General features: G+C 51.2%; 1 protein-coding gene across 1 annotated transcript in view; it reads left to right on the forward strand.

The window, feature by feature from the left end:
• Positions 1-12,142: 12,142 nt before the first annotated feature.
• Positions 12,143-13,003, forward strand: part of LOC144277435 (mucolipin-1-like) — a 31,390-nt gene continuing 30,529 nt past the window's right edge. The window contains exon 1 of the mRNA XM_077838181.1: positions 12,143-12,181. Coding sequence (XP_077694307.1) covers positions 12,154-12,181 — 28 coding nt within the window. The 5' untranslated portion in view covers positions 12,143-12,153. The remainder of the gene's footprint in view (positions 12,182-13,003) is intronic.

Here is a 13,003-nt window from a genome sequence, read left to right on the forward strand (position 1 = left end):
CCTCCCAGCTGGGGCTGGAGGACCAGTCTGTGCAGCCTCCGCCTGCTCCCAGATTCATCGAGGCCAAGGCCAGAGGGACCACTGTGATCATCCGTATAACACTGGCCAAGACCAGCCCCAAAATAATCCCGAGAACAGAGCTTTTAGAAAAACCTCATACTTGCTTTGAAACTTGTCAGTGATGGAGAATCCACCCTCACTCTTGGTAAATTGTTCCGATGGTTAATTATTCTCACTGCCAAAAATGTACCCCTTATTTCCAGTCTGAATTTGTGTAGCTTCAACTTCCAGCCATTGGATGGTGTTATGCCTTTCTTTGTTAGACTGAAGAGCCCGTTATTAAATATGTGTTCCTCAAGTAGGTACTTATAGACTGCAATCAAGACACCCCTTAACCTTCTGTTTTTTCAGGTAAATAGATTGAGTTCTTTGAGTCTATAAGGCGGGTTTTCTAATTCTTTAATCATTCTTGTGGCTCTTCTCTGACCCTCTCCAATATATACATATCCTTCCTGAATTGGGAACACCAGAACTGGACACAGCACTCTAGCAGCAGTCACACCAGTGGCAGATACAGAGGTAAAATAACCTCTCTACTCCTACTTAAGAGTCCCCTGTGTATGCATTAGCCCTTTTGGCCACAGCATCACACTGGAAGCACATGCTCAGCTGATTATCCACCACAACCCACAAATATTTTTCAAAGTCACTACTTCCCAGAGTAGAGTCCCCCATCCTATGAGTATGGCTGACATTCTTTGTTCCTATCTGCATACTGTGATACTACATCTCATATTCTTCATAGTGGTGTTGTTATGATATGATTATGGCATAACGATGATATATTTTAAACAAGATAGGTCATGTGAGATATCACTGAATAAGTTATGATTTACTAAATATGATTATCCTATTCATATGAATGTATCATTTTTGTGTCTGAAGTTAGGAATATTGTCTATGCATCTATACAGCTGGCTGTATTTCAAAGAATCCTTATTGAGGTTACAGGGACAAACCATCCCGATGTGTAGAAAGAAGAGTAAATATGGCAGCCGACCAGCTTGGCTTCACAGTGAAATCCTTGCTGACCTTAAACACAAAAAAGAAGCTTACAAGAAGTGGAAGATTGGACAAATGACCAGGGAAGAGTATAAACATATTGCTTGGGCATGCAGGAGTGAAATCAGGAAGGCCAAATCACACCTGGAGTTGCAGCTAGCAAGAGATGTTAAGAATAACAAGAAGGGTTTCTTCAGGTATGTTAGCAACAAGAAGAAAGTCAAGGAAAGCGTGGGCCCCTTACTGAATGAGGGAGGCAACCTAGTGACAGAGGATGTGGAAAAAGATAATGTACTCAATGCTTTTTTTGCCTCTGTCTTCACGAACAAGGTCAGCTCCCAGACTACTGCACTGGGCAGTACAGCATGGGAGGAGGTGACCAGCCCTCTGTGGAGAAAGAAGTGGTTCGGGACTATTTAGAAAAGCTGGACGAGCACAAGTCCATGGGGCCGGATGCGCTGCATCCGAGAGTGCTAAAGGAGTTGGCGGATGTGATTGCAGAGCCATTGGCCGTTATCTTTGAAAACTCATGGCGATCGGGGGAGGTCCTGGACAACTGGAAAAAAGCTAATGTCGTGCCCATCTTTAAAAAAGGGAAGAAGGAGGATCCGGGGAACTACAGGCCAGTCAGCTTCACCTCAGTCCCTGGAAAAATCATGGAGCAGGTCCTCCAGGAATCAATTCTGAAGCACTTAGAGGAGAGGAAAGTGATCAGAAACAGACAGCATGGATTCACCAAGGGCAAGTCATGCCTGACTAATCTAATTGCCTTCTATGATGAGATAATTGGCTCTGTGGATGAGGGGAAAGCAGTGGACGTGTTATTCCTTGACTTTAGCAAAGCTTTTGACAGGGTCTCCCACAGTATTTCTGCCAGCAAGTTAAAGAAGTATGGGCTGGATGAATGGACTATAAGGTGGATAGAAAGCTGGCTAGATTGTCGGGCTCAATGGGTAGTGATCAATGGCGCCATATCTAGTTGGCAGCCAGTATCAAGCGGAGTGCCCCAATGGTCGGTCCTAGGGCCAGTTTTGTTCAATATCTTCATTAATGGTGTGGATTGCACCCTCAGCAAGTTTGCAGATGACACTAAACTGGGAGGAGATATCGATACACTGGAGGGTAGGGATAGGATACAGAGGGACCTAGACAAATGAGAGGATTGGGCCAAAAGAAATCTGATGAGGTTCAACAAAGACAAGTGCAGAGCACTTAGGATGGAAGAATCTCATGCACCGCTACAGACTAGGGACCGAATGGCTAGGCAGCAGTTCTGCAGAAAAGGACTTAGGGATTCCAGTGGACGAGAAGCTGGATATGAGTCAACAGTGTGCCGTTGTTGCCAAGAAGGCCAATGGCATTTTGGGATGTATAAGTAGGGACATTGACAGCAGATCGAGGGATGTGATCGTTCCCCTCTGTTCGACATTGGTGAGGCCTCATCTGGAGTACTGTGTCCAGTTTTGGGCCCCTCACTACAAGAAGGATGTGGAAAAATTGGAAAGCATCCAGCGGAGGGCAACAAAAATGATTAGGGGACTGGAACACATGAGTTATGAGGAGAGGCTGAGGGAACTGGGATTGTTTAGTCTGCGGAAGAGAAGAATGAGGGGGGGATTTGCTAGCTGATTTCAACTACCTGAAAGGGAGTTCCAAAGAGGATGGATCTAGACTGTTCTCAGTGGTAGCAGATGACAGAACAAGGAGTAATGGTCTCAAGTTGGCAGTGGGGAAGGTTTAGGTTGGATATTAGGAAAAGTTTTTTCACTAGGAGGGTGGTGAAGCACTGGAATGCGTTACCTAGGGAGGTGGTGGAAACTCCATCCTTAGAGGTTTTTAAGGCCCAGTGTGACTAAGCCCTGGCTGGGATGATTTAGTTGGCTATTAGTCCTGCTTTGAGCAGGGAGTTGGACTAGATGACCTCCTGAGGTCCCTTCCAACCCTGATATTCTATGATTTTATGATCTATTACAAATGTGTTTGCACCTGCAGAACACCCACTGGGCAGAATGCAATCTGTCTAGATGGCTGGCTGAGAAGAGCCATTAGGGAGAACAATAGGTCTTAGAAGATGATTATCTCCCATCGGGGAACCTTCCTGAGGATGCTACAGCCTCTGAGTCATGGCCGCTATGGCCCTACAGAGACATGTGACCAAGTCACCTGGTACTAGACTCCATCATAGGATACTAGTGTTTTTTCACTGACCAGGTGTGGGAATCAAACTGGGAGACGAAAGGTTCCCACCATATGCTAATGCTATTTAAGGCAGGGGAGTGACATTATTATGGTTTGTTCTTCACTGACTCCCCACCCAAGAAAGAAGACTGCTGGAAACACCTGAGAAACAAAAAACTGAACATGAGAAGAAGGTGTGAACCCAGGCAAGAGGGTTTTCTAGCCTGTGAAAGGAATACCTGGATTTTAAGCTGCGAATGTAGCTTGCCCTCAAGAATCTCTGCAAACTGCCTAAAACAACATTTAGGATGAGAATTTGCTACTTATGTCTAATTTCCTTAGTATATTAAGCTTCGATTGCATTTTGTTTTATTTGCTAGGTAATCTGCTTTGATCTGTGGTCTATCCATTATAATCACTTAAAATCTATCTTTTGTAGTTAATAAACTTGTTTTTGTTGTGTCTAAAGCCAGTGTGTGGAAATTTTAACTGGGGAGCAGAAAGCTGTTGCGTATCTTCCTCCACATTGAGGAAGGGGGCGAATTTAATGAACTTACACTGTACAGTTCCCTGTGCAGTGCAAGACGGTATAATGTTGGGTTTACACTCCAAAGGGGGGTGCCATTCCTATTCTCCTAGAAAGAACCTAGAATTCAAGCCTTCTCCATGGGAACAGAGGGATGATCCCCCAGCAAGCATGGCCAGTCCCCACACTCTCTGTGGCAGAAGTGGGCAAACTACGGCCCACAGGCCACATCCGGCCTGCAGGACCATCCTGCCTAGCCCCTGAGCTCCTGGCCAGGGAGGCTAGCCCCCAGCCCCTCGCCTGCTGTCCCCACTCCCCTGCAGCCTTGCGGCCACGCGCGCAGCACAACTTGCACCCGCCCACCTCCCAGGCTTTCTAATAAGCCAGTCCTGCCACTCTGAGTAGCATGGTAAGGGGGTGGGGAGGTTAGATAAGGGGCAGGGAGTCCCGGGGGACAGACAGGGGACGGGGAGCAGTTGGATGGGGCGGAGGTTCGGGGGGGGCAGTCAGGGGATGGGGAGCAGGGGGCAGTTGGATATGGGGTGGGGTCCTGGGTGGCGGTTATGGGCGGAGGGTCCTGGGACGGGACGGTCAGGGGACAAGGAGCAGGATGGGTTGGGAGTTCTGGGGGGGGCGGTCAGGGGATGGGGAACCGGGGGACTTTGATAAGCATGGGAGTACCAGGGGGCCTGTCAGGGGGCGGGGGTGTGGATAGTGATCGGGGCAGTCAGGGGATAGGGAGCAGTGGGGGTTGGTTAGAGGGTAGGGTCCCGGGGGGTGCGGTTAGGGGCGCAGGGTCCCAGGAGGGGGCGGTCAGGGGTCAAGGAGCGGGGAGGGAGGGTTGGATGGGTTGGGAGTTTTGAGGGGGGCAGTTAGGGGGCGGGAAGTGGGAGGGGACGGATGGGGCGGGGGGCCAGGCTGTTTGGGGAGGCACAGCCTTCCCTACCCGGTCCTCCATACAGTTTCGCACCCTGATGCGGCCCTTGGGCCAAAAAGTTTGCCTACCCCTGCTCTGTGGGGGTGCCTGGGAATCTATTCCCTGCACTCGGCCAGCTAGGAGGGTGGTGGCTGGGATCTGCCCTCCATGCCCCAGTCTGAACTCGTTCATATTGCAGGAAGTCCAGAGGCAGCACCAGAGATGAACTGGGAACAAGAGGAAGGAGCCCAGGGGTGGTCTGGTGTAGCAGAGAGCCTGGAAAACCGCTACACGCTTTGGAGTGAGAGGAGAATTTGAAAGCATCTGGGGGTGCCAGGTGCAGAGGGCAAGTCAGGATGGCGGAGTGCATGGGAGCCGGGATGGAACATAGGTTGTGAGTGGAGCACTGTAGGGAACCACATACCTCACAGGTGAGCCCCCAGGCCACAGGGAGCATGTGGGACACACATGGCAGTTGGAGTGTTCAGGGCAAGAAGAGCACCCAGGGAGGCAGGATGGGTGTTCGAGACAGGCCGGGCATCAGAGGAGTGGCATGCATGCAGAGGACCTGGCTTTCAATCACACGTGCCCAGCCTTGCCCGTGCACTGAGCTGCTGCCGTCTCCTGTACAGAGGGGTATGGACCGTAAGCTGCTAAGTCATTGCACCCAGAGTAAGCTGTGCTGCTGGGCCAGGGCACACAGCCCCGCGTGAGACACCATGCTGGCCCATCCATGTGCCATGCAGGCGTGAAGATCGGAGAGGCACTTACCCAGGAGGACAACAGCCGGGGGCAGGCCCAGACGGGGCTGCTCCCGGTTGGGGCTAGGATTGTCACCTGGCCAGGTTTCTCAGGATCATTCCCTTTTTTGAGGTAGCTGTCCCAGAAAATGTGCCAGGGTGCTCATTACACAAGGCCAGCTGGCCAGTGCTGTGAAATCAGAACCATCCCTGATGTCCTCGCATTTGTACCTCAGAGCTGGCAACGCTAATGGGGCAGCGCAGGGCAAGGCACAAAGCAGTGAGGGTGGTGGAGCCGGTAACACCAAGGCTGGGGAGGGGCACGTGCCTACGTGTGGTGTTGTTTCTGGGCCTGCACAGGAAGGCCCCACAAGCTATCGCTGGCCTGTCGCTCCACACAGCTGGGCCAGGAGCCCCAGTGTCACCACAGCTCTATCAAGCCAGGGCAGCGGAAACAGCTGTGCCCAGCTCATGTCCTGCCCCTTATCTCAGCCTCAGACCCTTGCTGTGCTCCCGCCGAGGAGAGGCCCAGGCTCAGCCCTGAGCCGTTGGGCCCCACGGCTGGGATGGGTCTGGTGCTAAGGGCTCTGTCTGCCCTGCTCCAGGGGTGCTGGGCCCCATGGCTGGGATGGGGCTTATGCTAAGGGCTCTGCCCACCTGCTCCCGGGGTGCTGGGCCCCACAGCTGGGATGGGAGTGGCGCTAAGGGCTCTGCCTGCCCTGCTCCCAGGATGCTGGGTTATTTGATCCATTTTACTGGAAAAAGAAAGGCCTGAATGTTTTTTAACTTAGAGAATATAGAGCCTCGCCTGGCTGATAGGTGGGTCAGCCCCATAAGCAACAGAGCACTAGATCAGGAGCTCATAGCCCACAGGGGACAGGCACTGAATCTTCAAAGATAATTCGTCTTCTAACTGTTTATCAGGCCTTGTAGTTCAATAGGTTTCACCAAGGTCAGAGAGCAGAGTGTTATGCAGCCTAGTGAAACCTCCCAGCCAGCTCTGCAGCTCTGGTTTCACATTTTGGTGCTTCTGTTGGCATAATCCTGCTGCTTCCCTGCTCATCCAGGGGCCCTGCTGGGCAAAGGAAGACATCTCATTCTGTGATGTGAAAAGAAACAAGATAATATAATTGCAATATAACCCTTTGTTTTCCCATTTTAAAGAACCCTGTTCCTTTTCCTTCAGAGCTGCTCCTGGCACACATTGGAGCTATGAGGCATGTACAGAACGAGATCCAACAACCTTCAAATCCCTTGAATGATCTCAGTCATATTTACTGAGAAGTTGCACTGTCCCCAAAGCCAACGCAGCCCAGGCTGGGACCCCTTCTCCCTACTACTCCATTCCTGGCGTCGTCCCAGTCCAGATTTGGATCCCCCCAATCATCACCATCCCTGCCCTCTACACCATTCCTGGAGCCACTCCAGCCCAGGTGATGATTCCCCGTTCCCCCTCCCCCACATGATCCCTAGAGCCATCCCATTTAGAAACTGTGGACTAGATCTTTAGATGGTATAAATCAACATAGCTCCATTGAAATCACTTATACTTGCTGAGAATCTGACCCATATTTGTAAAGATACCAAACAATCTCTATGGAATACAAATGTACTTAGTACCAGTCCAAAAATAAAGAGACTGGTTCCTGCAAAAAAGGAACAATTGAAGGATATGTTTAAGCTTCAAGCTCCCATCCTTGAAGTGTCAGAACACTCATAATGTTCTCTCCACTTATCAGGTTTTCTTTAAAAAGATGTGAATACTTAGGTAAAACGTGCAATGGTGCAATCCATCCCATCATCCAGATCATTAATAAAGATGTTGAACAAAACCAGCCCCAGGACCAACCCCTGGGGTATTCTGCTTGATACCGGCTGCCAACTAGACATCGAGCCGTTGATCAATACCCATTGAGCCCGACAATCTAGCCTGTTTTCTATCCACCTTATAGTCCATTCATCCAGCCCATACTTCTTTAACTTGCTGGCAAGAATACTGTGGGAGACCGTGTCAAAAGCTTTGCTAAAGTCAAGGAACAACACGTCCACTGCTTTCCCCTCATCCACAGAGCCAGTTATCTCGTCATAGAAGGCTATTAGATTAGTCAGGCATGACTTGCCCTTGGTGAATCCATGCTGACTGTTCCTGACCACTTTCCTCTCCTCTAAGTGCTTCAGAATTGATTCCTGGAGGACCTGCTCCATGATTTTTCCAGGGACTGAGGTGAGGCTGACTGGCTGTAGTTCCCCGGATCCTCCTTCTTCCCTTTTTTAAAGACGGGCACTACATTAGCTTTTTTCCAGTTGTCCGGGACCTCCCCTTCCAATCTTGTAAGCTTCTTTTTTGTGTTTAAGATCAGTAAGGATTTCACTGTTAAGCCAAGCTGGTTGCCTGTCATATTTACTATTCTTTCTACACATCGGAATGGACCTGTAACCTCAATAAGAATTCTTTAAAATACAGCCAGCAATCCTGGACTCCTTTCCCCCTCATGTTATTCTCCCAGGGGATCCTGCCCATCAGTTCCCTGAGGTTGTCAAAGTCTGCTTTTCTGAAGTTCAGGGTCCGTATTCTGCTGCTCTCCTTTCTTCCCTGTGTCAGGATCCTGAACTCAACCATCTCATGGTCACTGCCATCTAGGTTCCCATCCACTTTTGCTTCCCCTACTAATTCTTCCCAGTTCATGAGCAGCAGGTCAAGAAGAGCTCTGCCCCAGTTGGTTCCTCCAGCACTTGCACCAGGAAATTGTCCCCTATACTTTCCAAAAACTTCCTGGGTTGTCTGTGCACTGCTGTATTGCTCTCCCAGCAGATATCAGGGTGATTGAAGTCTCCCATGAGAACCAGGGCCTGCGATCTAGTAACTTCCGTTAGTTGCCGTAAGAAAGCCTTGTCCACCTCATCCCCCTGGTCCAGCGGTCTATAGCAAACTTCCACCACGACATCACCCTTGTTGCTCACACTTCTACATTTAATCCAGAGACACTCAGGTTTTTCTGCAGTTTCATACCGGAGCTCTGAGCAGTTATACTGCTCCCTTGCATACAATGCAACTCCCCCACCTTTTCTGCCCTGCCTGTCCTTCCTGAACAGTTTATATCCATCCATGACAGTACTCCAGTCATGTGAGTTATCCCACCAAGTCTCTGTTATTCCAATCACATCATAATTCCTTGACTGTGCCAGGACTTCCAGTTCTCCCTGCTTGGTTCCCAGGCTTCTTGCATTTGTGCATAGGCACTTGAGATAACTTGCTGTTTGTCTGCTTTCTTAGTATGAGGCAGGAGCCCTCCCGTCTTGCGCTCTCCTGCTCGTGCTTCCTCCTGGTATCCCACGTCCCCACTTACCTCAGGGCTTTGGTCTCCTTCCCCTGGTGAACATAGTTTAAAGCCCTCCTCATTAGGTTAGCCAGCCTGCTTGCGAAGATGCTCTTCCCTCTCTTCGTTAGGTGGAGCCCGTCTCTGCCTAGCACTCCTCCTTCTTGGAAGAGCAGATCCTCCTAAGACTGAGGGGTAACACTGACATTTAAACTCCCCAACCAGTCACAAACTGTGCTTCTGATCCCCCACACTGGTTATCAAGAAGCAAAAAAAAGAAATCACACAGCCCCCTTTGCATTCCAGTCTCTGGCTCCCAATCAGCACCTAGGTCCAGTACACTGAGAAGTTATTTAAACAACTCTGCTCACATATACAAAATGTTCTTCTGACCCCACAGTGTCAGCCACTCTGAAATCTGTTACCAGGTCATTTACACTAGCACATATATAGTTACACTAGCCATGTTATCAGGTCAGAATAGGTTTGGATAATACCCAAAATACCACACTGCCAGCCAACACTTTAGTGTCTAAAACTAAAGGTTTATTAAAAAGAAAAAAGAAAAAAGAAGAGAGTTGTTAAATGGTAAAGCAGTCACATACATACAAAGACTTCAAAGTCCATATATCAGGTTCCCAGCAGTATTGGTGAGTTTTCCAGCTTGAATGTCCCTCTGGAACACATCCACAGCTTGGAAGGGTCATTCAGTCCTTTGTTCAGAGCTTCAGTTTGTAGCAAAGTTCCTCCGGAGGTAAGAAGCAGGACTGAAGAGAAAATGGAGAAGATGCAGCTGCCACATGCAGCCTGTGCTTCCTTTTGTTCCAAACACAAACTGCCCAGCACATGGCCTGGAAGCCTTAGGGCATGGCTACACTTGCAGATGTCGAGCGCTTTGAGTTAAACCAGCCTTCAGAGAGCGCAGTAGGGAAAGTGCTGCAGTCTGTCCACACTGACAGCTGCAAGCGCACTGGCATGGCCACATTTGCGGCACTTGCAGCGGCTTTGGGAGCAGTGCATTATGGGCAGCTATCCCAGTGTTCAAGTGGCTGCAACTTGCTTTTCAAATGTGGGGGGGGGGTGTAAGGTGGAGTGTGACAGGGAGTGTGTTGTGTGTATGTGGGGGGAGAGAGAGTGGGTTTTTGGAGTGCTGAGAGTGTGTCAGCATGCTGTCTTGTAAGTTCAGACCCCCCTCTCCCCCACCTCTCTCTCACTCACTCAAAGCAAGCAGCATTCCTCAGTAATGTTTGCTTTGTCTCAGGGCAGATAAGCATGCCGGCTGTCAGAAACGAAGCTTTGAAAGGGCATAGCCGCATTCCTACAGCCAATTCCTAAACAACGACAAGAGTGGCCACTTGACTTAAGGGGATTATGGGACGTTTCCAGAGGTCAATCAGAGTGCAGTAATACAACACCCTGTTCACACTGACGCCAAGACGCATCAAACGTTATTCCTCTCGCCGAGGTGGATTACCAGGAGCGCTCTAGCCATGGAGTCAGAGCGCTCGCTCTACATGCCTTGCCAGTGTGGACGGGGAGTGAGTGGCTTTAGTGCGCTTTAACCTGCAAGTGTAGCCAAGCCCATAGAGTTCTGTCCATAGGCATGCCCCTGCCTGCCTTGCTGAGTCATAAGGTGTATCTGCCTTCTCTCAATGGGTCAGCTGTATAGCTGATGGTCCTTAATGGGCCATCAAGCAGGCTAGGCAGTGCTGATGTCAAACTGTCTGGGGGTGTCACCCAGAAGCATAGCACAAGTTTTGTAATACAGACATACATACATATCTATAACCTTAAATACAAAAGTGATACAAACAGATAAATGAGATTATCATATTTGGCAAATTATAACATTTTGGCAGATATCTTATATAGCATATCTGGCATAACTCATTGTAATTTTACAATATTGATATTCATAATATCCTAAAGTGTTTCCCAGATTCCATACAGCATCACATCTGGTCCCACCCCAGTGCCCACACCCCCAGCTGGAGCCCTCACCCCCTCCTACACCCCAAGCCCCTACCCAAGTCCAGTGAAAATCAGCGAGTGAGGATGGGGAAGAATGAACAATGGAGGGAGGGGGGATGGAGTGAGTGGGAGGTATGGCCTCGGAGAAGGGGAAGGGCAGGGGCCGGGGAAGGGGTGTTTGGTTTTGTGCGATTAGAATGTTGGTCACCCTATGTGTGCATGCTATGGATATAACACTGTTTATGCTCCAATTTGAGTTCTGGGTTTAAGCACTGGCCCTTGAACTGAAATCTGGCTAATGGACAACAACTGAATAATAAATAGGGATGTATCTCACCAGGGGAGCTGTTTGGTGGGGTGCCACAATAAGCTATGTTTCAGAGTAGCAGCTGTGTCAGTCTGTATCCGCAAAAAGAAAAGGAGAACTTGTGGCACCTTAGAGACTAACAAATTTATTTGAGCATAAGCTTTCGTGCTTATACAGCTCACTTCGTCGGATGCATTTTCCATTTCACGAAAGCTTATGCTCAAATAAATTTGTTAGTCTCTAAGGTGCCACAAGTCCTCCTTTTCTTTTTACAATAAGCTATGTTACATCTAGTCTTATTCAACAACTTCAGTAATGGCTGGAAAGAATCAAGGAGACACTTGGACAGCAGTGGTGCTGAAAGAGAGCTAGAGGAGAGTGAATTATGAACAGATGTGTCAATCTCCATAGTTAAGTTTGAAGCTTGGCTGCCCACCCAACAGCTGATTTTCACACATGCCAGCATCACCAGGGCCCAGCCCAACAAGGTGCCAACAGAGTTACAAATATCAGGAAAGAGGTTTACAAGAGCTGCAGGTACTGTATGTGGTCAGGAGGTCACAGAGACCTTTAGGATCACGGGAGGAGGGCAGAGCCCATTGCCAAGGACCACTTTGTGCTGGGGGCAGGGTCTAGTGCCGGTGGGATCAGAGTGTCACAAGAGGCCCAGAGGCCCACCACACCGGCAGGAGCAGGGTGGGGCGCAGAGCCCATAGCCCCTGAGGGTCAGGGGTCATGGCCGTGGAGGTCATAGGATATCAGGGTTGGAAGGGACCTCAGGAGGTCATCTAGTCCCACCCCCTGCTCAAAGCCTGCTCAAAGCAGGACCAATCCCCAATTTTTGCCCCAGATCCCTAAATGGCCCCCTCAAGGATTGAACTCACAACGCTGGCTTCCGCAGGCCAATGCTCAAACCACTGAGCTATCTGCGCCCTGGGGAGAGAGGTGGATGTGCCCGAGGAGCCGGGGTCAGAGGCCGCCCAAGGCGCGCGAAGCCGCGCGGGAGCGGGAGCTCTGCCAGAGCGCGTGGGGCGAGACGGGTCACGTGAAGGGGAGGCGGGGCGGGGCCCTGCACGTGATGGGGGCGGGCCGCGCGCGCCGCGTCAACCCCGGCCGGACAGCTGACCGCGCGCGCCATGTCGGCTGCCTGCCGCCCTTCCGCAGGTGAGGCCGCCCGGGGTTCGATTCCCCCGCTCGCCTCTCTGGGCCGCTCCGCTCAGCTCCCCGGCGGGCGAGAGTCCGCGGCTGCAGAGCCCGCCCCGTTCCTTGGCTCAGCCGGCCGGGCACCCGCGGCACCGGCGGCCCGGGCGGCCCCGAAGGGACGGGAGAGGCCGGCCGCAGCCCGGCTTTGCTGCGCGCTCCCCGGGGAGCGGGCGCCGCCGCCGCCCAGCTCGGCTTCTCACCCTGCTTGGAGCCCCTTCGCGCCGCTGGGGGAGGCGAGGCCCTTCCCCGCCCTTTGCGGGGCTGCCAGGGGGAGAACGGAGCGGGCGCTGGGGGCTCGTCCCGTCCCCTGGCCCCGGCAGGAGTTCGGCAGCGCGGGCTGGCTGAGGGGCCCGCTCCTCTCTCGCGGGGCCAGGCACGGCTGGACCGGCTTAGGCCCGCTCTCCACCTTGGAGAATTTCTCGTCTTCCATCGTGGCCTGAAAGAGTTTTCAGAGGCGCAGCCGTGTCAGTCTGTGTCTGCAAAAAGGACGGGAGGACTTGGGGCACCTTAGAGAGGAACCCGCTCATTTGAGCATCAGCTTTCCTGGGCTGCTGCTCGCTTGGCATAAAGTGGAGATCGTCGTTTGGACAGTGGCGTAGAGGACCTGTCCCCACCGCTCTTCTGTCTTGCTGCAGGGTGGCCCGTCTCGGGGTTTGCAGGGTGCTGTGTCTCCCGGTTTCCATGTCAGGTTTATTGTCCGTGGTTCTGAGGGCCTGGTGGGCCTCTGCACGTCCTGCGGCTGTGGTGGTTTTACCCAGAGATCTGTAACAGTTCTCCTTAACC

The sequence above is a fragment of the Eretmochelys imbricata genome, chromosome 20 (assembly GCF_965152235.1).
Source record: "Eretmochelys imbricata isolate rEreImb1 chromosome 20, rEreImb1.hap1, whole genome shotgun sequence".
Classification (NCBI taxonomy): Eukaryota; Metazoa; Chordata; order Testudines; family Cheloniidae; genus Eretmochelys; species Eretmochelys imbricata.